At 39.7% G+C, this 27,540-nt stretch overlaps 1 protein-coding gene across 6 annotated transcripts; it reads left to right on the plus strand.

The window, feature by feature from the left end:
* Positions 1-23,988: 23,988 nt before the first annotated feature.
* ARL4A (ADP ribosylation factor like GTPase 4A) lies at positions 23,989-26,861 on the plus strand. 6 transcript variants are annotated; one of them, XM_030308040.1, is made up of 2 exons: positions 23,989-24,378; positions 25,545-26,861. In XM_030308040.1, exon 2 carries the CDS (start codon positions 25,634-25,636, stop codon positions 26,234-26,236), a length of 603 nt encoding a protein of 200 aa, XP_030163900.1. In that variant the 5' UTR covers positions 23,989-24,378; positions 25,545-25,633; the 3' UTR covers positions 26,237-26,861. The 6 variants fall into 6 exon arrangements, 5 of the variants coding, with proteins under 5 accessions (XP_030163900.1, XP_030163899.1, XP_030163898.1 ...); XM_030308039.1 differs by having other exon boundaries at positions 25,548-26,861; XM_030308038.1 differs by having other exon boundaries at positions 23,989-24,369.
* The last annotated feature ends 679 nt before the right edge of the window (positions 26,862-27,540 follow it).

A 27,540-nucleotide genomic window follows, 5' to 3' on the forward strand; every position in this document is an offset into this window, starting at 1 on the left:
AATCATCAGTGCAGGTCATAAGAGAATGATGAGCAAAGAAGGACAGAATTATGCCCTAGGAAAAAATTAGGCCTAAGGAACCTGCATGGAGTCTTAGCCTTCTGCACAATACAACATGAAAATCCCTAGACAAGAATTTCTAACCTAAGTCTTGCCAAATCTTCATTATTTTTCTCCTAACATGAGGAAAATGCCATGTTCCTGGTACATATTTCATCCAACAAATATTTATTTAGTATCTGCTAAGATTTTGTGAAGTGTGAAAAGATTCATAATGACATTTGAAAGTTGATTTTAATAGTTTAAAACATGCATAAGAATTCATAAAGTGGAGGGATGCCTGGGTGGCTCAGTCGGTTGAACGACTCTTGATTTCAGTTGAGGTCGTGATCCCAGGGTCGTGGGATCGAGCCCCACATTGGGCTCTGTGCTGAGCATGGAGCCTGCTTGGGATTCTCTCTCCTCCTCTGCCCCTTGCCCCCACTTGTGCTCTCTCTCAAATAAAAATAGAAAGACAGAAGAAGAAAGAAAGAAAGAAAGAAAGAAAGAAAGAAAGAAAGAAAGAAAGAAAGAAAAGAGTGAATTCATAAAGTGGAAATAAAACTATGTTGTCTAGTTAGAAAGCTTTCATTGCCCAGGTGAGAAAAGTATTAGAATCTCTCCTTTGATCCATTACCTGCTATATTTTTTAATTTTGATCTTTATACTAGTTGTTTATTTCTTCAAAGTAACTAGCTCCTTTAAATCTCAGTGAACTGTTTTAAATATACTAACACTGGAGTCTGAAAACTCTGACAAAAATAAGCAAGTAGCCCAGAGAAGGATAATTCCAGTACCATAATGGGGGGCAGAGGGGCATATTCCTAATTATAAAAAAAAAAAATCCACCTCATACGATTCACCCCATATTTATTTTCAAATATGTTCTAATTTTGTGGATCTCTTTCTACTGTGTTAAATATATATTATAGTATATATGGTCTATATATCCTTACCATCATTATCCTATTCATGTATATTTCATATCTACTCAAAAATTTATATTGAGTACATATACTGTGTGCTACAAGCATGCAGCAGGAATCAAAATAGGCACAGTCTAGTGGAAAAGTTGGACCATTAAAGAGAAAATTATATCACATTTTAAAATCCCAATCATGCTGAGAGTACATAAAAACCCCAATCATGGTAGTCTGGAATTTGAGGGAAGGTAGGATAGGAGGACCTCAAAGAAGACCCTCTACCAGGAGTGACATTTAAGCTAGACCTGAAGAATAGACGTTAGCCAGGCAAATAAGTTTTCTGAAAAACTATTCCAGGGGAAAGAGTAACGGGGACAATAACAAAAGGATCTTCCAGAGAATGTTTCGTATTTCAGGAATTCAGAGTAAGCTCCTGTGGTAAATGCTATTATTTAGCCCATATGTAACTTTTGCTTCTTTCTTATGAACAGAACTCAGATTTTGTTCAACGGAGAAAAACGTGTAGGTTAAAAAGATATAAAAACAAACCCAAAAAACAACATATTTCTGACTCATAGTTAAGGGCCATTTGGCAGAGTTCCGGCCAATGAGACATAAACAGATGTTTAGTGGATTTGTGAGTAGGTATTTCTCTCCTGATCTGCATGCTGTCTCTTCTTCCTTATTTTTCCTCCCTCATATCCTGTCTGGAGTGTGGATGTGTCTCTGGAGGTGGAGCAGCCATCTTGAAACCAAGAAGGAACCATAAGGAGAAAAGCCCGAGCTGTGAGCTGTGGTGTAGAAAGGTGTAAGAAGGAGACTGGGCAGTTGATGATATCATGGAGCCAGTGTCCTAGCCCTGAACTGTCTACCCTTGAACTTCTTGATATTTAAAAAATGATAATAATGAACCCACCCCCAATTTCAGGGACTTGGGTCACTATTTACATACAGCTGGATGTAATCTCATGTAGTCCATACAGCTGCTGCATTGTGTGTGAAGATTAAGGCTGACAATGGGTGCCTGGCTGGCTCATCAGAAGAGCATGCGACTCTTGATCTCGGAGTTGTGAGTTCAAGCCTCACGTTGGGTGTAGAGATTACTGAAAAATAAAATCTTTAAGAAAAAAAGAAAAAGATTAAGGCTGACAAGCGCGCAGGAACAAGATCAATGAAAGACCTTAAAACATGTTAAAGAGTTTGGACTTTATCCTTGGAGCCTTTGGGATACCACTAAAAGATTTTAGATAAAGAAGCCAGTAACAAAATTTGCATAATAGAAAGTTCCCTTGGCTGCAGTGTGGCAAATGTACTGGAAGGGGCAAGACAGGAGGCAGAAAACCACTGAAGCTGGGCAGCCATCCAGACCTGAGATAGTAATAGTATAAACTAGAGTAGTGGCTGCAGGGATGGAGAGAAGTGCAAAGTTCTGAGAGATACTGAAGTAGTAAATCAGTAGGAAGAACTTTGCAGTTCCAGCTATAGCTGGGTTTAAAGGGTGAGACACAGGGGCGCCTGGGTGGCGCAGTCGGTTAAGCGTCCGACTTCAGCCAGGTCACGATCTCGCGGTCCGGGAGTTCGAGCCCCGCGTCAGGCTCTGGGCTGATGGCTCAGAGCCTGGAGCCTGTTTCCGATTCTGTGTCTCCCTCTCTCTCTGCCCCTCCCCCGTTCATGCTCTGTCTCTCTCTGTCCCAAAAATAAATAAACGTTGAAAAAAAAAATTGCTTTAAAAAGGGTGAGACACATAGATGAGCAAAGGTGATGGCAGTTTTCTGACTCAGTCAGCTGAGAGGGTGGTGGTATCATTTCACGAAAGAGAGACCGAGTGTGGAAACAGGCAAGCTTTGAGGAAGATGAGCTTGGTTTGGAGCATTCAGAGTCTGTGATGTCCATGAGACCATGCGAGGTAAAGTGTTGGAAACACAGATCAGGAACTTGGGATACATCTCTAGGTAGAGGATATAGATTTGGGAGTTGTCATCATTTAGATGATATTCAGAACCAGGAGAGGAAATGCAGGAGCCCAAGGAGGCACATGGAGAAGGAAAAGTTGAGGTCAAGGTCAAAGGCTGGGAAATGATACCATTTAAAAATAGACATTAGGGAAACGAAGACTTCTAAGGACACCAAGAGAAGAGGCCAAAGAAAGAGGAAGAGGGAAACAAGACCATGATAGCCGAGAAATCTGGGGGAAAGAAGTGTCTACGGTGTCAAAGGGGCTGAGCGATCAAGGAGGATACAACGCAAGCGTTGTCTGTCAGCTGCAGCTCTAATCGCCTTTCCTGACTTCTGTGAGAACAGTCACCATGGGAGCTCAAGGGCTGAGGAGGGAGCGTGAGGTGACATCCTTGAAAGAGCTTGTACAAAAAATTCTTAAGAGAAGTTTGGCATGGGTTTTGGCTGTGTAGCCCCTAAGCCAGGGTCTCTGGCTCTCCCACAGATTCAAAGAACTATCTGACATTTTTACATGTTCCCTTTCTGCTTAACTAACTGGAACTGATTTCATTTGTTGGCAGCTTGGAACCTCAACTGCTACACAGAGACCAAAGTATTGGAGTTAAGGGTTTCCTGAAAAAAAAAAAAATTTTTTTTTTTCTGACGCAGTCACCTTTAATTCTTACCTCAGTGAGGGCCGTGATTCCAGAACATCAGCGGATAATGCAGAAAACTCCATCATCTCAGGAGAATCCCCAGAGTTGCTTTGGTAGATAATTGCAGATATCTCTAAAATCTAAGAAAGAACCAAAAGTTTCTTTCTTCCATGGGTGAAATGATTTGTTGTCAGAGCTCCTCAGGATGGAAAAAGGGAAATCTGTTGTCCTGGTCCCTTTTAGTCACTTAGTCACAAGTTATGTACATAGAAGAGGCACGGGAGAAACAAAGCAAATTTAAATTGTAGTGTTCTATGTATTTGATCAAATAATTTATAATGTGTTTAGCACTAACATCATGAAGGAAGATAATATGTGGTGAGACCTATTATAAGTGGCTAAAGAACATCTTGTATTTTGTGCATGTTTTTCATAAATAGGTATCAATATGCATCTTATTTCCCTAGAGCCTAGCACTGTGCTGGCAAGAAGAGACTATAAATATTGTACATATGTATGGTTATACTCTGCCTTTGCACACATGCATGTTTAATTTCCAAGACATAAATATCAGGCTGCAAAAGGAATTCATATACATAACACTGTCTGTGTTTATGCCAGAGTTTTACCAGTCACATGCGTGTTCAGCTTGGTAAAGAGTCCGAGTGTTCAGCCTGGATTAGAATGTATACAAACACAGCTGCCAAAACTGAGATTTGTGTCTCCGTCTCCTGGCACAATGGATTGCCAAATACCTTTGCTTAATCTTTGTTTAGTCCTCTTTGATGTTGTAGCAGTGCAGTTTTTATACTTTATTTGGAATGAATTGTCTGTGAGATGAAAACACATAGCAGACACAATCCTAAACTCAACCCCTCCAAGGCATCCTGTTGTTTCTCGGAGGCTTGCATATGTAACTGAAACTGGTACATGTTAATTATTTCCTTGTCAGCCAATCACTCCTCAGATGACTAGACATTTTGATACAAAGACTCAAGATCTATGAAAGCCTGATACTATTTGCCCTTTGAAGTAAAAGAACTGCAATGAATTCAATCATATGTCTGTTCTTCTGAACACACCATGAAGGATAGCCTATACATCCATCCCGAAAAATTGGAGTATTGCATTTTTTTATTTTATTTTTTTACCACTTTGTGCTAGATTTAAATATCCTTGTATCTGAACAGGCATGGAAGTCTTTTTTTTTTTTTTTTAATTTTTTTTTTAACGTTTATTTATTTTTGAGACAGAGACAGAGCATGAACGGGGGAGGGTCAGAGAAAGAGAGAGAGGGAGACAACACAGAATCTGAAACAGACTCCAGGCTCTGAGCTGTCACCACAGAGCCCGACGCGGGGCTCGAACTCACGAACCGTGAGATTATGACCTGAGCTGAAGTCGGAAGCTTAACGGACTGAGCCACCCAGGCACCCCCATGGAAGTCTTTTTAAAAGACATGATTTACTTGGAAAAACTGGTTCGTTTTCGAGAGATTACTATTGCCTTCCTTTAAAAAAAAAACAATTAAATGGTTTTTGGCATATTCACAGTGGTACAATCATCACCAAGATCAATTTTAGGACATTTTTATCACCATGAAAAAGAAACCCACTTACCATTTTTTCCCCATCCCTCTCTCTTTCCAGCCTGAGGCAACCATAAATACACTTTGTGTCTCTATAGACTTGCCCATAATGGATATTTCATGTCAGGGGAATCATATAATATGTGGTTTTTGTGACTCACTTCTTTCCCCTGGCATGTCTGCAGGGTTCATTCATGCATCGCATGCGACAATATTTCATTTATTCTTATTGCCAAATAGTATTCCTTTGTGTGGATACACCACATTTTGTTTATCCATTTCATCGTTTGATGGGCATTTGGGTTGTTTCCACTTTTTGGCTATTATGAATAATGCTGCTCTGAACATCCATATACAAATTTTTGCTTGAACGTGTTTTCGTTTCTCTTGAGAATATGCCACGGAGTGGAACTGCTTGCGTCTACGGTAATTCTGTTCAGCCTTTGGAGGAGATGCCAGAGTTTTCACAGCAGCTGCCCCATTGTGTATTCCCATCAGCAGTTGCATATGATTTTGAATATCCAAATATTTACATATTCTTGGAATTCATTACGTTTGAATCTCTGCACCTAATAATATAATAATCTGTAATGTTTGAGGAAAGTCTAAACAAATGGAATTTTTTAATTCTTTGGAAATTAGAGTTTTGAATATAAAATATTAAACGGTAATTGAATTTTAGAAGCCTCATTTTAATATACATTTCTTCAAAGAAAGTAACCATTTTTTTTTTGGCTGTTTTACATATAATTATACTTTATAACTTTACAAGTTGTATAGGAACCTTAGAAGATCAAATGACATTCTGCTTTTTCATTCCTGAATTACAAGCTGATCGAATGCCCTACACTAACCTCTGACTAAGTAAATGGAAATCCCATTTACTGACAAAAAGTAGAAAATATTAACCACACTCATCACATATAACTTCCTTTTTAAAATAGAATATACAAAGTTATTTTCCAGATATATTTACCATTTATATATATGAATAAACAGAACTAAGTATAATTCTACTCCTAGATATAAAACATTACATTTTAAACTGATTTTTTGATGCTAATAGCTTAGCAAATATAGTCCGACATTAACAGATTTTGGTGAATCATTTATACTTTCCCCTTACCTCTATTTTAGAATGGAATCTTTTTTTGTTTTTGTTTTTGTTTTTTCCGGTATGAGACAAAAAAGGTAGGATTGGATTCTATTTTGTTCTATATTACAAGCAGAATTTCAAACTGAATACTCTTTATCTTTGTAATTATTCACACGCACAGCTTCCTAATATTTCAGATTTTTTGTGAAACATAACATTGCTTTATTATACTTACTTAGTATGGAGATATCACAGAGATAAGTTTAATTTCAGCATCATAGAAATTATAATGAGAACCTGGCTTGGTACCATATGTCTATGCAATGTCTTAAGCTGTAAGTTATAACAGAAGTGATTTCTCAGTCAATTAGGATGATTTTTAGATTCTGAAGAAGCATATTGATGCTCTGTTTAATAAGTCAGCCAGCATACTTTCAATTTATATCACAGAGAGTTATTATTCTAAAGAACACATGAAGACCAACTGATGATCACGTGGGGCATCAAGAAAAGCCCCAATTTTCTACTAAAAGGCAGTGTTATCTTTAAATAGAAGAAAGCAGGGTAGTCCCTCAGCGCTCGTGGTTTCTGAATGGTAAGCTTCAACCTTGATTTCATTCCCCTGTTTTGAAACTACATCTGGATATGCCTTAAGACCAGCCAGTCCTTTCGGATTGAGAATATCACAGATTTGCTACCAACTCTCAATAGATTCCAGACTGATAGTTACTAATCCTCAAATGCTATGTCTTCATGATAAACGCAGCATACTGACGAATTAATGAGCTAAAACCAGAAAGTGTACTTTCAATACAAGAACCTATTGACCTTCCTTGTTTTTTTGCTGCTCTAGTCTGTTATACTGGAAACTTTGTGAAATAACTTTCTTCCCTCCCTTGCTCTCCACGTCCCAAAGTAAGTCAGCACATGGTCATAGAGCTCCTACCTGGACTAAGCCAAATTACAACTCTGAAACACTGGCTTAGTGATCCTTGGCCAATAAATGACTTAACCTCACAGAGCCTCAGTTTCTTCACTTATAAAATTGGGATAAATCACATAGCTCTTGCTTATAAGGCAGTTCGGAGGATAGTTGATAAATGTGGAAAACTCCTTTTCAAATTAAAAAAAAAAAAACCTCCTTATTTTAAAAATAAGCTTGTAAGGGTACCTGGGTGGCTTAGTCAGTTAAGTGTCTGACTCTTGATCTTGGCTGAGGTCATGATCTCACGGGTTCATGAGTTCGAGCCCCACATCAGGCTCTGTGCAGGTGACAGAGAGTAGTCTGCTTGGGATTCTGTCTTCTCCCCTCTCTCTGCCCCTCCCCTACTGGCACTGCCTCTTTCTTTCTCAAAATAAATAAATAAACTTTAAGAAAACACAATAAGTCTGTAAATTATAATTGCTCTTCATGTATTCATTAACAAATTGATTTTTGTAAAATGTTAACGATTTATCAGATATCAAATCTAGGCCCCAGTTTCTTCATTAAATTACTTGCAAATAGCCAACAATTTTATTTTTCTTTTCAATACATCAGACACGATGCTGCATCTTTGCTGAGTTTGCCTGTTTTGTGCCAAAAATGTCAGTAGTTTAGAGTAATCTTTAATCTTTTTAAATGTTTATTTATTTTTGAGAGAGAGGGAATATAAGCAGGGGAGGGAGTGGGGTAGAGAGTGGGAGACACAGAATCTGAAGCAGGCTCCATGCTCTGATCTGTCAGCACAGAGCCCAATACAGGGCTCCAACTCAAAAACTGTGACATCATGACCTGAGCCGAAGTCAGTCGCTTAACTGACTGAGCCACTCAGGCGCCCCTAGAGTAATCTCTAAATCTTAATTACTTGTAACTAAAATGCTGTTTAGTTAATAAGTTCTGTGCTCTTCAGAAAGCTAAAAAAATAAAAGTAATCATAAATAAAATACTATTTTTATGCTATGAAATCACATAAAGTACTATTTTATCTAACAATTGTTGGCGTTATGCAGAGTAACTTTATTCAGTGCCCAAAAACAAGCCGAGGAGGAAACGAGGCACATCGATCCTGAGACACACTTAATTTGTTTATTTATTCACTCTGAATATTTTCTAAATGCCTATCAGTTGGCAGGTATGGGACTAGTAGAATCCGTAAGAATGAAGGTTGTTTGAGTCTTCCCCTGATCTGGTATCACCTACAGAGGGCGCCCTTTCACTCCTGTCTCAGGGCTCTGCTGTTAACTTGATTCTACTTTGGCAGCACGGCCTGTGGGTGGGGGATGACCTACATTCCCTTCTGAAAGGAAGACCCAACATCAGTACTTAACACCGTTGATTAAATGTAGCCGATCAGTAGCAACTCCCCCCTGGGCCTCTGCCCACGCCCCCTTTCAGTTCGCACACAAAACATCACAATATTCATACATTCTGGCCTGGATCCTATGCTTGATGGAAAAGCTCCCCTGCCGGAGCAAACACACCCGTTCTGACTCCCATCCCTCTGGCACCATCTCGTCTGACCTCCTCCTGACAGTTTGAACAATTGTATAAAGTAGTGCAACTTTTAGAAATTTCTATGAACGTGAACACACAGGCTTTCCTCCAAGTTTCTGTCCTCCCCTTGTCTCTAGTAATCACACCTACCATGCATCTATGCCAGTAACTCTAGAAATTTATTCCATACCGACTTCTGTCCTCAACTTCAGTCAGTAGTTTCCAGCTACTTCTTATTCTAGAAGTTGTTTAAGAACTTAGCCTTAGGTGGTCTGATTTGGTGGATTTGGGTGGGAAAATTGTAAAATCTTTTGACCATACGTTAGAGTTACATTCCTAAGAGACCATGCATTATCACAAAGTGTGGTATTAAAGCAAATACCTCAATGAAAAGTAAAAAAGAGAATTAGAATCTAAAAATTTTTAGACACATAGAAAAACATTTTCTTCAATGTTTTTTTAAATGATAATAAATATGGCTATATAATAGATACAAAATCAAGCAAATCTGGATAGGATTTTATATAGAGTTTCCTATTACTGCCCTTCCAGAACTCTTATTAGCACAGGAATTCTTAGATACAACCTGCCACCTAAGTTACTGACATGGGAGGCACAAAGCCACACGAAGTGGCTGTTGCCCAAGAAAACACCTTTTATTTTAGTGTCTGCTGCTGTTTTCCAATCATTATTTATCTGCTACTTTCTGCTCATGGTCATATTATAATCAATGGCAGTTTGTAGCAGTGTGAGGAAACCAAAATGTGTTACCTGCTTAATCAATCATGACATATTGAACTGCAATCTAAAAATTCCAACTGTGACAGAACTTTCTGCAGTAAAGAAGCAAACACCCCTCACCATCTGATTCTGGTAACAGTTTTGAAAACCGCTGGGCTAGACTGCTCTGTATGTGTATACCCACATCACCACCAAGTGATGCATGCATTCTTATTTCAGACCGGTTAAATTCTCCCATGCTGATTTCACCTTTGTGCTTCCTATTTTTTGTTAATGGTTCCAACATTTTTCTGGTTACTCTGCTTAATACACAGGAGCCATATGACACTATTCCCACCTTGGGTATCAGTTTCTAGGACCTGTCAATCTTCTCTCCAAATTATTTAACTTCCGTTTTCCCATCAATCCATTCTCTCTGCTACTAACCTTTCTTCGGACTTCGATTGCCTCTAAGCAGGAGTCTTACCGAGCTGCCTAACTAGCCCTCCTCCTCACTCTATTCTTAACCAGTTTTTGTCAGAGTAATCTTTCTAGACCACAGATCTGAAATTGGCAATCTTCAAATGAAAAAAAACAAAAAAACAAAAACAACTTTGACCATTTATTCTGTAATTGGTAGGACCCACCTCAAGAGCTGAGGATACAAGTAAGATCACAAAAACTATTTTTCAAAATAAAACCACCTCAGAGTCACCTGGGCGGCTCAGTCACTTAAGCGTCCAACTTCGTGTCAGGTCATGATCTCATGGTTCATGGATTAGAGGTCCATGTCAGGTTCTGTGCTGGCAGCATGGAACCTGCTTGGAATTCTTTCGCTCTCCTTGTCTCTCTCTCTCTCTCTTTCTCAAAATAAATACACAAAATAAAACCACCTCAGAATCAAATATTAGGTTAGCAGGAAGACCGGTATCTTCCTCTTGGGGCCTCTCACCTTTCCGTGAAGGATCTCATAACCATAGGAACTGAATTTAAAGAAGCAGCCTTCTTTTTAAATACTTTTTGACGATAGAGTTGAGGATAATATGACCATATGACCAGACTCCTAGTGGCCTGGTTTTCAGCCACTTTATCTCCATCTGTCCTGTAGTGTTGTCGTTCTGAACAAGACTTACTATCATCATGTGATGATTGGTTGAGATTTCTTCAAAGACTGCCGTAGTTCTGACATAAAGGAAGAGTGAGCTTACCTGTGGCAGAAGTCCACCATGCTAGGAAGACAGGATGAGGGCAGGCTGTTGCACTCATCCATGGTACACACCAGAACCAGGCCTTTCTCCCACGACTGTTCAAACCCTGTTGTTGAGACCAGGTCTCCAGGGCGGACCTTCCCCTAACTTCTCTTACACAAGTTCCCACTGGAAGCCTCTTCCTGCTATAGACCTTAGCTGAGGCCATGTCAATCTAAAAAAAAAAAAAAAAAAAAAAAAAAAAAAAGATTCAATCAGATACATGTCTTTTATTCCTTCTGCAACCAAGATGTTCCTTGGCTTTAGACAAGGTTTTGTACCTTTTCCTAGCTAGCAATTCCATTCAGGGTGGCAGTACTGTTTACAAAAAAAAAGGACCCATTCTGTCTTCTTCCCCAGGCAATCTTTACCTAATTGCCTCGCATTTATTTAACTAAAAAGGACATTTAAGCTGCTTCTTTACAACCAAAGATACGCCTCAATGAGACTTACACTCACTCCCAGTCAGAGAGGCAGCTGGCAACTTTTATATGGCAGATGTGTCTGGATTTAAAAAATAATCAGTCTAATAGCTCACCTGGCTGTGATAAATTCTGTACCGGCATTGCTCAAGACATCGGAGATCAAAGAGTCTAGCAGGAGAATTAGACACGAAAACAGAATTTCAAAGGGATTGGCGCTTAAGTAGGGGTAGATACATGAAATGGAAGTGGTGCAAAGAGAACAGCAAGTTACTCTGGTTGGGAAACTGAGGAAAGCCGCACCAAAGTGCAGGCTCTGGAACCTTGTATTGAACAATAAATAGATCTCCAAGGCGACAAGGGGTAGTGCACGGCTGGGCAGGGGATGGGTATGGGACATTGTGGGCATTGTATAAAAAGTACAAAGGCACTTTTGTACCTGCCCCAATTTAGTTCTGCCCCAATCCAATATCATTCTTTTGTAACACCTTATATTCATTTTTCTTTTTCATTCTTACTTTTTAAAAAAGCATAAAATGCATACAAGAAAAAACAAAAATCATAAATGTGCAGCTTGGCAACCTATAAGAAAGTGAACACATCTATGTAACTACTATGAAGAAATAGAACAGTATTGTCTACTTTTAAGGAGTGACTGCCCTGGCCAGGCACTCGCTCTACTAAGTGTTGTATATAGATTTGGGAACTGACTGGGTGTGGCATGATAATATTAAGGAGTCCTCAATGGCTGAAATCCAACTTCCTTTACCAAGATGTAAAGACTATCCACCATCAGGGTCCTTTTTTTTTTTTTTTTCTTTTTTACTTTCTGAATTTGCCTCATGCCACAGAGCCCTATGTTGTTCTTAGCTGATAAATTACTTGCTGTTTCCTTGGAACACACCCTAGTTCTCTCTGGTGCCTTTGCTCATGCTGTTCCTTCTTCTTCTGGGAGCACAGCTCCTTCTCCTGGTCTGTTTCTCTGTCCTGCCCTCCCCCAGCACATGCAGGCTCAAAGCCTTCTTGTGGGACTCCATTTCAACAACACCTTTTCAGCGGTGTGTGACAGTTCTTCCCGACTGCAGGTAAGTCCGCATCTTCAGACGTTCTCACAACATTGTGTGTATCCTGCTATAGCCCTTATCTTTTTCTACATTGGATTATTATCTTCATTTTATATCCATTGTGTATCATTTTATCATTTTGCATTGACTTATTCTTAAAATACCATCTCGAAAGATTAACCATGGTACTTTGTACACATGTCGTTTTATCAGCCATCACTTATATTGTTTAAATTTTTGTTAATGTTTGTTTATTTTTGAAAGAGAGACAGAGCCAGAGACAAAGCATGAGTGGTGGAGGGGCAGAGAGAGAGGGGTACACAGAATACGAAGCAGGCTCCAGGCTCTGAGCCATTGGCACAGAGCCCAACGCGGGGCTTGAACCCATGAACTGTGAGATCATGACCTGAGCCGAAATCAGACGCTTCACCGACTGAGCTTATATCACTTATATTTTAAACCAGTGAGCTTTCATCACTTATATTTTAAACCATAAAAAAGTTTTCTATGCTCAGCAACGTGAACATCAAAGTAAAATAACTGATGTACATAGGGTAGCACGGAAGCATTCAATATACATCTCAGATGTGATCAAAGATTTCCTCAATGTAAACTTGGAATGTAAAATAAAAAAGGGAGTAGAAATTTAATTGTTTTTAATGTTTATTTTTATTCTCGAGAGACAGACAGAGGTGGGAGAGGTGCACAGACAGAGGGAGACCCAGAATCTGAAGCAGGCTCCAGGCTCCAAGTTGTCAGCACAGAGCCCACTCATGGCTTCAGCTCATGAACCATGAGATCATGACCTAAGCTGAAGTCAGCCGCTCAACTGACTGAGCCACCCAGGTGCCCCAATCATTATCTTTTTCCTGATTAAAAAATATTTTCTTTTCATCCGTCAACAACAAAGTTCCTAGTAAAGCATTTTGTTTTTCATTAGTACATGAGAATGCAAAGAAAGGAAGCAAAGATTCTACTTGACTTATAATTTTAAAATAAACCACACTTCAATCTTCCCTTAAATGCTAAATGTAAGACAATGAAAAATTGCATCGTAAATAACTCATTCCTTCCTCAGGATTATAAATCATATTTGATTACTTGACTTCTTTGTTGCCTCCCTTCCACATTATAACTTGCCTCACCCGGTCAACTACTCTAATGCTGTTATACAAACTCACATATACCCACTCACACACACTCACACGGATATACTCACATGCACACACACACACACACACACACACACACACTCGTACATACACATTAGGGCAAAGATCAACTGTGGTTTTCTAAATATCTATTCTAGTACTAGACTACTGCTCTAAAAACTGTTTATGAAATTGGTGTTTTAGTAAGGGAATTAATAAACAAATAAAAATGGGCTCAAGAGTAATGTAACAGAATTTTCTCTTCTCATTTTCTCTAGGATATTAGGCCATAGTTTTTCTAAATTGTCCTAATAAAATTACTTACTAGATGGTTTCTTGCAAAGAGAACTAATCTATTGTTTGTTTTATGTATATTCATAAAACTCATTTAAAGATACCTTAAACTGTTAGGAATTCTTCAATAATGGGGGAGGATATGAGGCAATATTTCTGCTATGTATCCTTTCATTAGATATTAAAGTGTTGTTTTGTCTTAATTAAAATACCCCAAAGTGCTATGATATCAATTCTATTCTGGGTAATAACTAATTTTCCTAACTACACAGAGGTCCAGTTTAGATTAGAGAATTTGAAATTAGTTATCTAAATCCCTTATTCTGTGTTTGGCAAAAGGAGAAGCACTTTAATTATACATGGTTGTTCTAAACAGTCATTTCAAGGGGCGCCCGGGTGTCTCAGTCGGCTAAGTGTCTGACTTTGGATCAGATCACGTACTCACAGCTCATGAGTTTGGCCCCATGTCGGGCTCTGTGCTGAGAGCACGGATCCTGCTTTAAATCTTCTGTCTCCGTCTCTCTGCCCCTCCCCATCCCTCAAAAATACATAAATATTAAAAAAGAAAATATTTTAAATAAAATAAAGAGTCATTTTAAGAGTGATTGCCACAGGGGCACCTGGGTGGCTCAGTCAGTTAAGCGTCCGACTTTGGCTCAGGTCATGATCTCATGGCTCGTGGGTTTGAGCCCCGCATTGGGCTCTGTACTGACAGCTCAGAGCCTGGAGCCTGTTTCAGATTCTGTGTCTCCCTCTCTGTCTGACCCTCCACCTGCTCATGCTCTGTCTTTGTCTCTCAAAAATAAATAAACGTAAAAAAAAAAAAGTGTCATATATTTTGTACCAGGCACATATGAGTCCTTGAAATTAAAAGTGTAAGGATACATTCTGAAGAATTGAAAAGGGGAATATCTGCCCATTCTTGACTCGTGGTAATAATGTTTTTTTACTCCTTATCTAAGAGGAACAGTGTGACAGTTCCTGCACAGTGTGACCACCTGCACTCTGATACTGTCCCCCTACCCCCACCACAGGATAACTACCACTAGCAAAACAAAGAAGCAAATACTGGGTGAAAAGAAAGAAATGGAAAAGCTGAAAACAGATAAAATCTGGCTGGAAATTGAGCTAAGATATTTGAAATGCGGATGGTTTGAAGGTAGAGGAAATTATTATTCTCAAAATCATAATTAGTTACTGCCTCAAAAGTTGTAAGGATCTGAACACTACTTTGGGTCCCCCTGCTCTTGGGACTGAGAAAACCACTGGAAGGGCTCCATGAGTTGCATTGGTTACAGCAAGTACCTGGTGACTAGTTTCGGGAGTACTGAAGTAACTACTAAACTTAATGGAGATATTTTAAATGGGGAAGCTAAGCATTCTGTTTTGTCATAATGGTGCATTCGAAGCTGTTTCTCTAGGGTCTGTTGCCTGATTAAGAATCAGTACGTGTAAGTTATTTGTTTTGTTTTTTTCTCTGTGTAGAGTTGTGCCTTTAAGATTATCACTTGTTTTTATGGAGATCAGCTGGCTCCTGCTTGAGCAATTATTCTTAGGATGTGAAACATTCATTCAATAAATTCTGACCTCCTACTAAGTGCCAGACACTGCAGTAGACACTAGGGGTGGAGTGGCACATGACATTGACATTCTCCTTGCCTGTGGGAAGTTATAATGGAAAAGGGGACAGATAGTGAGGGCACACAGTAAACAAATACAAATTCTAGGAAGAAGAAATAAAGCAGAGTAAAGAATAGAAAATGGTGGCAGAGATGGAAGGGAGTTCTGGGCAGATACATGAGATATTTGGGATGGCCTTTCTCAGGAGGTGTCATTTGAGCCTGAGGGGAGAACCTTCCCCCAGAAGCAGAGAGACCACACGAGAGGACCAGAAACACACCGGACATGGACTGGAGTGTGGGGTGGTAAGGCAGCAGTGGGGTGGTATGAAGTAATTTGGTTAGGATGTATATATCCCTGGATGGGTTAGATATGGTATATGAGGATGACTCCTAAGTCCTTGCTCTGAGAAAGTAGGTAAATTGGGTGCTAATGTATAGGGTGGGATATGCTCAGTCTGAGGAGTAGGTTTAGGAATTGTTTGAGATGTTTATATTCATCTCAGTTGTGGATTTCAGGGAATAGGTCCGGGTTGGAAACAAATTTGGCAGAATAAAGGGTGTTTAAAGTCCTGGTGCTAGATGAGATTACCTAAAGACTGAGCTTTGGAGCGTTCCAACAAGAGAATGTGAATGTGACGGAGAGGATCACAATGCTCATGACAGAGGGTAGAAATGTAAAAATGGCTGGACAGGACTGGAGTGTTGAAATCAGATATAACACACAGGGCTTGTTAAAAAGAGCAGAATCAGGACACATCTGTTCTGATGTGATGGCCTTACCGGGGTGCTGTCACACTGGACATTCTCACTGTCAGTCATACCCAAAGGGACAGGTCCAAGGCCAGAGGGACACAGAGAGTAGATCTTGTTTGTGTTATGGCATGATAACTTTCCACCACTGTGCCTTTGGGCAGCTGGGTCTTGACTAGGTGTCTAGAGGCATGTGATGGCCCTCTCAGAAGAAATGGCAACCTGTCTCATGACTTAAAACCTGGTGAAACTCGTCCTTGAAGCTGCCCATAAAAGAAGTTCATGAGGAGAGTTTTGGACCCATGGGCCTGATGAATTCCTATCTAGGAGTCATTCTATGTAAATCTGAGGTTGTACTTCTGACATTTTCTTTTTAAAGTCTTGTCAAAATTGTACCATGGCTTTGTGCTGTAGTGGATCAAAGTGAATTAGCCTAAATTAGGACTCCCTAGAGCATAATGAAGAAGAAAAGACACTGGTGCCAGACATAGGGGACAAATCCCAGTGCCACTGCCTGTTAACCGAAAAATCAGTTAGGAGGTAAATTAACTAGGTTAGGAGAGACATTATAAGAACCAGATGTAAGTACTGGAAATGGAATGTAAAGAAAGAAATGGATTAAAGAGACAGGTGGCTAATTGTACGTGGGACAAAGGAGAATGTTTTAAATGGCTCTGAGATTTTACTTGCGGCTCTTAAATGAACTCCTGTAAGCCAAAACAAGGACGAAAAGAGAAGGGTCATATTTCAGCAACAGTAATAATAAGGTGATAATTAAGTTTTGAACATTCTGGGTCTTTGGTAGAGAAGTTCAAGAGACAATTCAAAATGGAGTTTAGCTGAAAAAAACTTTCTGATATAAGGTTATGAAACATGAATAGTTTATCATGAATATGAATGATATTGACACACTTTAGAAACATAAAATGTATCCATTTTTATTCTATCAGTTGATGTTCAGGAAAATATCCTTTTGCTGGCACATCTTTTTTCCTTCAGCTTTATTGAGATATAATTGACAGGTAGCATCATGTAAGTTTAATGTGTACAATGTGATGGTTTTGTTATATTGTGAAACGATTACTACAATAAAGTTAGCAAAAATATCCATCATCTCACAAGGTTCCCATTCCTGTGTGTGTGTGCATGTGTGTGTGGTAATAACATTCTGATCTACTTTCTTAGCATGTTTCAAGCAACAATACATTATTGTTAATTATAGTCCCCATGCTGTACATTAGATCCTTAGAACTTATAACTAGAAGTTTGTATCCTTGACCAATATCTCCCCTTTTTTTCCTTCCTACCAATGCTTAGCAACCACCATTGTACCCTCTTTTTCTATGGTTCAACATTTTTTATTAAAAATTTTTTTTTTAATGTTTTTATTTTTGAGAGAGAGACAGCACAAGCGGGGGAGGGGCAGAGAGAGAGGGAGATACAGAATCTGAAGCAGGTTTCAGGCTCTGAGCTGTCAGCACAGCTCAAACTCACAAACTGCGAGATGACTGAGCTGAAGTCGGACACCCTACTGACTGAGCCACCCAGGAGTCCCTGTAGGGTTCAACTTTTTAAGATTCACAGATAAATGGTATCATACACTATTCTTCTTTCTGTCTGGTTTATTTCACTTAGCATATTGCCCACCAAGTTTGTTCATGTTGCAAATGGCAGAATTTGCTTCTTTTTTTTTTTTTATGATGAATAATATTCAATTGTATACATATACCACATTTTCTTTATCCATTCATCAACCGATACTTAGGTTGTTTCCGTGTCTTAATATTGTGAATAATACTGCAATAAACATAGGGGTGGGGATATCTCTTCAAGACAGTGATTTCAATGTATTGCTGGATCATGTAATAGTTCTATTTTTAATTTTTTGAGGAACCTCCATACTCTTTTCCATAGTGGCTGCACCAATTCACATTCCCACTAACAGTGCATAAGTGTTCCCTTTTCTATCCATCCAAACCAACAGGTTTTCTCTTGTCTTCATAATAGCCATTCTAACAAGTGTGAGGTGATATCTCATTGTAGTTTGATTTACATTTCCCTGGTGACTAGTGATGTTGAGCACCTTGTGGTGTATCAGTTGGCTATTAGTGTGTCTTCTCTGGAAAAATATCCAGTCAGGTCCTTTACCCACTTTTAATTGAATTGAATTTTAATTTAATGTTTATATTGTTTTATGGTGGGTTTTTTTGTTTGTTTTTGGTTTTTTGTTTGTTTGTTTTGTTTTGTTTTGTTTTTTCTATTGAGTTGTATGAGTTCTTTATATATTTTGGATATTAACCACATGTCTATCTATTATCAGATAGATACTTTTCAAATATTTTCTCTTATTCCATAGGTTTTCTTCTCATTTTGTTGATTGTTTCTTTTTCTGTGCTGAGGCTTTTTAGTTTGATGTAGTCCCATTCATTGATATTTGCTTTTGTTGCTTGTGATTTTAGTGTCAGATTTAAAACATTATTGCCAAGACCAATGTCAAGGAGACTCTTCTATTTTCTTGTAGAAGTTTCATGGTTTCATGTCTTACATTTAAGTCTTTAAGGATAGGAGTCCAATTTCATTCTTAGCCAATGAATATCCAATTTTCCTATCCCCTTCTGTTGAAGAGACTGTCCTTTTCCTATTGAGTATTCTTGGCATGTCTGTCATAGATTAGTTGAGCACATATGCATGACAATTTCTGGGATCTCAGTTCTATTCTATACAGGTGTTCTGTATGTCTGTATTCATAGCATTGCCAAACTCATGTAATTACTATAGTTTTATAATATACTTTGAAGACAGAAAGTGTGATGCCTCAAGCTTTGTTCTTTCTCAAGATTGCTTTGGTTATTTGGGGTCTTTTGTGGCTTCATATGGATTTTAGGATTATTTTTACTATTTTTGTGAAAAAGATCATTGGAATTTGGGGAGAGATTGCAGTCAGTCTATTGATTGCTTGGGTTAATATGAACAGTTTAACAATATAAATTCTTGAGATCCACAGGCACAGAATATCTTTTCATTTATTTGTGTCCTCTTTAATTTCTTTCATCAGTGCTTTATACTTTTCAGTGTATAGATCTTTTTTATTATTTTACTATTTATTCTATTCTATTCTATTCTATTCTATTCTATTTTATTTTAGAGACAGAGCACACAAGCAGGGGAGAGAGGCAAAGGGGAAGAGACATAAAATCCTAAGCAGGCTCCATGTTCAGTGTGGAGCCTGACACTAGCCCACTAGCAGAACGCCGGGCTCATGCATGAGACCCTGGGATCATGACCTGAGTGTGAATCAAGAGTTGGATGCTCGGGGTGCCTGGGCGGCCTTGGTTAAGCGGCCGACTTCGGCCCAGGTCATGATCTCGCGGTCCATGAGTTTCAGCCCCGCGTCCGGCTCTGTGCTGACAGCTCAGAGCCTGGAGCCTGTTTCCGATTCTGTGTCTCCCTCTCTCTCTGCCCCTCCCCCGTTCATGCTCTGTCTCTCTCTGTCCCAAAAATAAATAAACGTTGAAAAAATAAAAAAAAAAATAAATAAACACTAAAAGAAAAAAAATTAAAAAAAAAAAAAAAAAGAGTTGGATGCTCAACTGACTGAGCCATCCAGGTGCCCAGTGTACAGATCTTTTGCTTTCTTAGTTGAATTTATTCCTACATATTCTATTTTTCTGGTGTTATTGTAAGTGGGATTATTTATTTTGTTTATATAGTTTGTTAGTGTATAAAAACACAGCTGATTTTTTATGTTGATTTTGTATCCTACAACTTTACTGAATTTGCTTATTAGATGCAAGGTTTTTTTCTGGAGTCTTTAGTGTTTTCTATATATAAGATCATATCTGCAAACCGTGACAATTTTATTTCTTCTTTTCTGATTTAGATGACTTTTATTTCTTTTTCTTGCTTAATTGCTGTGTCTAGAACTTCCAGTACTATGTTGAATAGCAATGGTGAATGGGAGTGGGCACTTTTGTCTTGTTTCTGTTTTAAGAGGAAAAGCTTTGAACCTTTCACCATTGGGTATATCTGTGGGCTTGTCTTATATGACCTTTATTATGCTGACATACATTTCTTCATACTCAGTTTATTGAGAGTTTTTATCAAAAAGGATGTTAAATTTTTCAAATGCTTTTTCTGAATCTTTTGAGGTGATCATATGACTTGCATTCTTTTTTTTTTTTTAATGTTTATTTTATTTTTGAGAGAAAGAGAGCACGAGCAGGGTATGGACAGAGAGAGAGGGAGACAGAGAATCCAAAGCAGGCTCCAGGCTCTGAACTGTCAGCACAAAGCCTGATGCGGGACTGAAACCCACAAGCCTTGAGATCATGACCTGAGCCCAAGTCAGACACTTAACTGACTGAGCCACCCAGGTGCCCCACCTTTTTTTTTTTTTTTTTTGCATTCTTAATTCTATTAATGTGGTATATCAAATTTATTGATTTGCATATTTTGAACCAAACTTGAGGTGTTAAAATGTTACTTGACATTTTTATTTTTTCTTAAAGTAGGTATTTATAGCTATAAACTTTCCTCTTAAAATTGCTTTTGCTGCATCTAAGAAGTTTTGTTCTGTTGTTTCTATTTTCATTTGTCTCATAATTTTTTAGATTTTTTTATTCTTCTTTGATCTGTTATTTGTTCCAGAGTATGCTATTTAATTTCCATGTATTTGTGCAGTTTCCAATATTTCTCCTGTTAGTGATTTATAATTTTATCCCATTGTGGTCAGAAAAGATACTTGATGTATTTTGAATCTTCCTGAATTTATTGAGACTTGTTTTGTGATCTAACATATGATCTGTCTTGACTCATGTTCCATATGGGTTTGAGAAGAATGTGTATTCTACTGCTGTTGGATGAACTGTTCTGTATATGTCTGTTAGGTCTATTTGGTCTGTGGTGTTGTTCAACTGCTGTTTCCTCATTGATTTTCTGCCTGGATGATTTAGCTATTGTTGAGAATGGAGGATTAAAGTCCCCCTAGCACATCTTTTTTTTTTTTTTCCTATGGGAAATTATAATCTCCTCTTTTTGGATGTGTTTGAGCATATCATAGACGTTATGTTTCCGTGCTCTGTGTACTGTTGCTTCTAGCTGCAATTCTTTTCCCCTACACTTTGTCTGGTGTTGAGTTCTTTTAATACTCAGTTTTAAAATTACATTTTTTCCTGACCTTGACTCTGTCAAATAAAGTTTGTACAAGTATATGACTTGATAATAAGTTCTATTTTACCACTCAGAAGTCCTATTGTATATCATAGCAATTATGTGCTGTGTGTCTATTGCCTCCACTGAACCAATTCCTTCCACCATAGCCCATGCCTTCTGTTTACCCAGACCTTCAAACTTGGGAGATTCGAGTAAATATGTACTAGTTATAAGCCTATGTGAGGTATCCTAGAAAACCCAACCCTGTTCTAGTTATAAGCCTAAGTGAGGTATCCTAGAAAACAGTGTGCAAAGGTCATGAAGGACATTAGCTACGGTGTGTGTTTGCTTAATTTAAGCACATCATAGAAAATCAGATTATGGAAGAGGAAAAATGCTACAGGCATCAGATTTGATCTGGGTCCTGGTATTCAAAAAGGGGAAAAAAGGTAAATTACTCAATTATATTTCAAAGGAGAAAGCTTACGGATTTCTTAAGATCAGTATTTCTTCAAAATGTCTCACCATTTAACCTGAGATTCTTGTTGGATACAGATCACTAGCTCCTTCCCTAATGATTCTCATTTGGCAGGTCTGTGATGGAGACCAAGAATGCATATTTTTACAACCATTACCAGATGCTTCTCCTTATTAGTAAAGTTTGGAAAACCATAACTAAAGGCAGGGGTTCACAGAACCTCTTGTCTAAATAACTTTTTCATGGTGCCTCAGGCCCAAAGAAATATCCCAAATTTCCATTTAAGTAGATAGATCCAGTCAGCTTAATAGTTACAGTTGTTAATAGAGTCCAACAGATGGCACTGTGTTTCCCTCAAAAAGTTAAAATCTCCCATAGAATCCTCATGAGTTCCTGAGGCACCCCAGAGCACCTCAACACGCAGCCTATGAACTATAGCTTAAAAGGAACACTTTCCTGGAATAGCATCTAAATAAAATATCTGAACTTGCCTTCTACAGGAAGGTTGTGCGACAAAGTAAATGGTGTATTCCATTAATTCCATTGCTTTTTATATCATTTAATGCAGTTTTCGTATGGTTGTTATTACTTACAGAGGAGGAGTATCATTTTTCTCTAAAGAGCTGGAGAGAAAATATTTTAAGTTTTGTGGGCCACAAGTGGCCTCTATTGTATATTCTTATCTTTTCTGTTGCAGCCCTTTAAACATGTAAAAACCATTCTTATCTCCTGATATAGGCAAATTCACACAGGCTGTAGTTTGCCAACCCTGTTCTAGTTATAAGCCTATGTTATTAGCATTAAGTGTAATTCCATGAAGGTGATTCTGCCAGGGTAGAAGCTCTCAGTATTTTCCCATCTCCTTCTTTTTCTCCAGGGAAAAGTGTACAGCTATTCACCCTTGCAACTAACAGGGAAAGGCCTACTTAATTGTAAAGCTATTGTAAACACAAGGCTGTTAGGGACTCTTGTTCTTAATTCTTGATTTCATGACAATTTTCAAGTTTTTCCAGTTTAATAAAGAATCTTTGTTAAATTTCTAAGAAAAGACTAGTTATTACACTAAGCCCTTTATCACTTACTTGCTGATTATTGTAAATGGCTAATGCTAACTAATGGCTGTAAATGGCTAATGATAACTAACAAGGCAAGCTTTAGCTTACACTAGATTCAGCAACTTGATGTAATATGCTATTTGAGATTTCTAGCTTTATTTTCAAAATTAGTGGTGTGGTCTTGAAAATATACACTGTACTTAGACCTAAGGTTTTATGTCTATTTTTTAAAATAATTTTTTAATGTTTATTTTTGAGAGAGAGAGAGAGAGAGAGAGAGAGAGAGAGAGAGAGATGCAGAGTGTAAGAAGGGCAGGGCAGGGAGAGGTGGAGACACAGAATTCAAAGTAGGCTTCAGGCTCTGAACTGTCAGCACAGAGCCCTACCTGGGGCTAGAACTCATGAACTGTGAGATCACAACTGGAACTGAAGTTGGAGGCTTAACAGACTGAGCCACCCAGCTGCCCCTTATGTCTGTTACTTTAAAAAAATCTAGTAATAAAGGTAATAAATATCACTAGCAATGATGGTGTTGAGAAACCTAAATTTCTTGAGGAAACTTCAATCTGTATTTTCAAAGTGAAATTGTTTTTAATGTGCACCATGTATATTCTTCCAAGTTCCAATCTCTTACAGTCCCAACCCAAAAGATGTTTGTTGATTGACACTTTCCCAGTACCACACCTTCAATGTTGTCTAAGTATCCTGAAATTATCAGTGATCACATTTTTAATTAAATTTTTTCATGTGGCAATTTGGTTACTCTTTTGTTCCCAATGAGACCAACATTCCAGGAGACAGAGACAAGGTCTGATTTCTTCACCATTCTATCCCTGAGGACATAGAATTGTCCTTACTGCCTGTTAAGTCAGGCTTGACTTATGAGTCAAGCACACAACTGCCATTTAGGGTCAGAATTATTCAACAGGAAGCATTAGGCATTTAATGACTAGTAAGTAGACTTTAAGTTCCACTAATTTTCCTTGGGTTAATAGAAACGCCTATTTAATGTTTCAGTTTATTTCCTCATTTGTGAAACCGGGATATTTCTACCTCACGGGGATGTTGCTAGGGTCGTGTGGGAGAGAGGGAATTTATTTGCTTTGCAAAAGGATGATGAGTTTCAGACACCATTCTGCCCCAGACTTTCAGGCCAGCTACTGAGGCACGCCCACGTCATCCCGTTATATAAGGGGCCCGCCCGTCCGGGATCTTCTGAAATCTCTGACGGTACGTCACCGGCCACCGCCCAGAGGACACCGTACGGCGCCCGGAGGATAGGCGGCGCAGGGTGGGACCCGCCGGGAACTGTCTCAAGCCACCCGCCGGCTAGAGAAAGCGTCGGAGACAGCAACTGCTCTGGAAGCTGAAGCCGGAAGCTCCGCCCGACCTCGCCTGTGGCGGGTCCGGGTTAGGCCAGTTCGAACGTGACCTTGTTTTGCCGTTGCTAGGAGACCGGGCTCCCGCACGCCCCCCAATGGCCAGCTCCCGGGTGCGCGCTGAAGGGGGGCGGGGCCGCGGCTGCTGAGCGGAGGGATCGGCCGGGCACCGTTAGCGGGCCTGGCGCACGGCGCCAGCCGGGCGCCCCTAGAAGCCGCGTATCACCCTCGGCCACCAACGGGACCTCACTGGTGCCTTCCGACAGGTAGCAGCGCGCTCCCGAGCGGCTGTGAACGACGCTGGGTCCAGACCAGGAAAGACGGTGAGTCAGGTGAGCCGCAGCGGGGCGGGCAGCTGGTGTGGCCACGCCCTGCCGAGGGAGAGGAGGCGGCCGGGTGCGGAGGGGCGAGGTATAGGGATCTTGCTGGCGGGGCAGTGACCCTGCCCGTGCGGGAGCCACACATCGAATCATTCACGCCTGGGGGTTGGCACGGCCTCGGCGAGCACCTTTCGCCAGCGGACGAAGGGTTAACGCGCCGGCGGTGATCGTGGGTCCCGGATGTGGGAGCCCCGGCCCGGCGTTCGCCGGCCGCGCTGCAGGTGCGCCAGAGCGGGCGGAACGAGGTGTCTGGCAGCGACCTGACCGGCCGGTCGAGGCTCCTTGTCACCTGCAGGGGCCACTCGGCTTCCTCCGTGGGCGCCTTGTTTTCTAACTTAAGGGCAACAGGTGGTGCCTGTGGACCGAGGGAGAGCCCTGCTCGGCCGCACTGGGAGCGGCAGTTATTCTCACCAATTAGGGCACTGGGGCGTGTGTGTATTGGACGCGCTGACGCGGGTGACCAATGGGACTTGGGCTCGTGGGTGGGCAGTGAGGAGTGGGCGTGGTCAGAGTCCGAAGCTACGGTTTCTAGTGCAGCAACTGCCAGAACTGCGTGGAGAGCTAAGCTGAGCGGTCGTGGGGTGCTTTTCTCTCCAACCCCGTGCGTGAAAAACGTCTAACAAATGCTTTCCTATTTGGATCCAGACTCCAGTTCCGGAGGTGAGAGCACTGTGCTGTTTGCCGGGGGGAGGGCGGGGGGGGTTCGTGAAGGGGGGATAATAGTGACCCTGGGTATTCTGTTAAGCACGTGGAATTAGATCCCTGAAATAGGATTACGTGTTACGAGTTTTCTGCCAAAAAAGGCACTTCTGTGGTTATTGTAAGTCGAACCAGATACTGGTGATTAGGTTATCTTCAGAATGAGGTCTTTGAGATTTGTAACCCAGGGACGTAGAGAAGTACGTGTTACTGCAATTTTCATGACTGTGAAAGAATTTGAATCACAAGGATTATTCTGTCTTTTGCCTTGGTTTGCGTGCGTTTCAGATCTCATTTGGCTTATTTACTCAAACAAGTTTTATTTTCAAGTTCCTCGTCTTAACATAAGAAGAAAGGGAGAGAGAAAAACAGTTGTAGTACGGTATTTCAAAGAATAACTTATTCATTTTTCCCCTCAGCAGTCTTGTAGCTGGATCCCCTAGGAAGAGAAATTCTGAAGCAGTAAGAAGAAAGCATTTCAATTTGGAACACTAATTTGCACCTGGAAATGGGGAATGGACTGTCAGACCAGACTTCTATCCTGTCCAGCCTGCCTTCATTTCAGTCCTTTCACATTGTTATTTTGGGTTTGGACTGTGCTGGAAAGACAACTGTATTATACAGGCTGCAGTTCAATGAGTTTGTAAATACTGTACCTACCAAAGGATTTAACACTGAAAAAATTAAGGTAACCTTGGGAAATTCTAAAACAGTCACTTTTCACTTCTGGGATGTAGGTGGCCAGGAGAAATTAAGGCCACTGTGGAAGTCATATACCAGATGCACTGATGGCATTGTGTTTGTTGTGGACTCTGTTGATGTTGAAAGAATGGAAGAAGCCAAAACTGAACTTCATAAAATAACCAGGATATCAGAAAATCAGGGAGTCCCTGTACTTATAGTTGCTAACAAGCAAGACCTGAGGAACTCATTGTCTCTCTCAGAAATTGAGAAATTGTTAGCAATGGGTGAACTGAGCTCTTCCACTCCCTGGCATTTGCAGCCCACCTGTGCAATCATAGGAGATGGACTGAAGGAAGGACTTGAGAAACTACATGATATGATAATTAAAAGAAGAAAAATGTTGCGGCAACAGAAAAAGAAGAGATGAATGGTAATACCTTTTCTATCTGTGTGGAGTAGGTTTTCTCCAGTCTGATTTTGACAAATGGAAGAGTGTCTACAGCCTGGTTTGCCTGCCTGCCCTCCTGGATGCTGATAAAGCTTTGTTTTGTTGAACAATCAGATGCCCAACTCTTTTGCCTTGTGGAAGATGCGTAAATGCAGTGCTTCTTAAAATGGTCTCTTCTCCCTACCCCACAAATCTTTTGGTACTACCATTCTGGGAAGCCAAGCATGGATAGCAAATTGACCAGAAAACACTTGTGGAAATTTGACCTGAAGTTAGTGAAATAAAACTTTGAAGAGTATCTGCCTAGTGTTTTGTATTTGCATCTTTTGGGGGGAAGCCTTTACGAGTAAATTACAATAGAAGGCTCTGTATGTTAAGATGAAATGCTAATGAATGGAAATGTTAAGGTAGATTAATATATATACAGTTGTATTGATCACATTGGTCCAACCAGTAAGGGATAAGGAGGAAGTGTTTGTTTTTTTAAGTTTTGGCCAAATGCATTTTGACATTTTCTGGAATCAAATGATGTAATGCTCTATCTTAATTCTGGGCAATGTTTTAAATTGGTCTAACTTAAAATAATAAAAATAAGGTATTGGCATATTCAAGTGCATGAATTAGTTTTCCTGACAATGCATGTTTTGGTGTGTAGTTGTTTACTTTTTAGAAGTAGCTATGCATCTTTCTCCATGGTCAGGTTTAAAACACACTTTGGGGGATTTAGGGCTGTTGTAGAAATAGTTTATTGTCAGGAGCACTTTCACTTAAACCTAAAATAAGTTACTTAATTTTTTTATATCATAAATTAGGGCATGTAGACTAATCATAAATGCACACGCTTGGTATATGTATGGATTTATGAAGAAAGCAATTGACGAATTCTGTCAAGAGGATGTAATTACAGTACATGGTCTCTAAAGTATTCCAGTTGTAAAATATTTGTTTTCTTGACGCTGGCTGAACACAGATGTGGTTTCATATATTTTTGTAGTCTTTTGAGAGGAGCAAAAGCTTTATAAACAACACCTGATGCACTGTGGAGTGAAAATGTAAGAGGTATCCTATAAGTGCTCTGAGCTTTAATTTTTTGTTTACAATCCAAGCAGCGTTATGTGGGCAGTCAAGTCCTGACTATAAGGTAGGAAGAAATGAAAGAGTACTGCTGATAAAAATTCCGGTTCTAGAAAATGAAGGAGAAAGTAGCAAAGCTATGTTTTATGAAAATTTGCTGGTGCTGTTTACACTGGAATCCAAAAACCCCTCTAAATTAAAAGGAGGAA

The sequence above is a fragment of the Lynx canadensis genome, chromosome A2 (assembly GCF_007474595.2).
Source record: "Lynx canadensis isolate LIC74 chromosome A2, mLynCan4.pri.v2, whole genome shotgun sequence".
Lineage (NCBI taxonomy): Eukaryota > Metazoa > Chordata > Mammalia > Carnivora > Felidae > Lynx > Lynx canadensis.

Excerpts from the sequence above, each read along its gene's own strand:
- ARL4A (XM_030308040.1), top strand. The coding sequence starts at position 25,634 with ATGGGGAATGGACTGTCAGACCAGACTTCTATCCTGTCCAGCCTGCCT.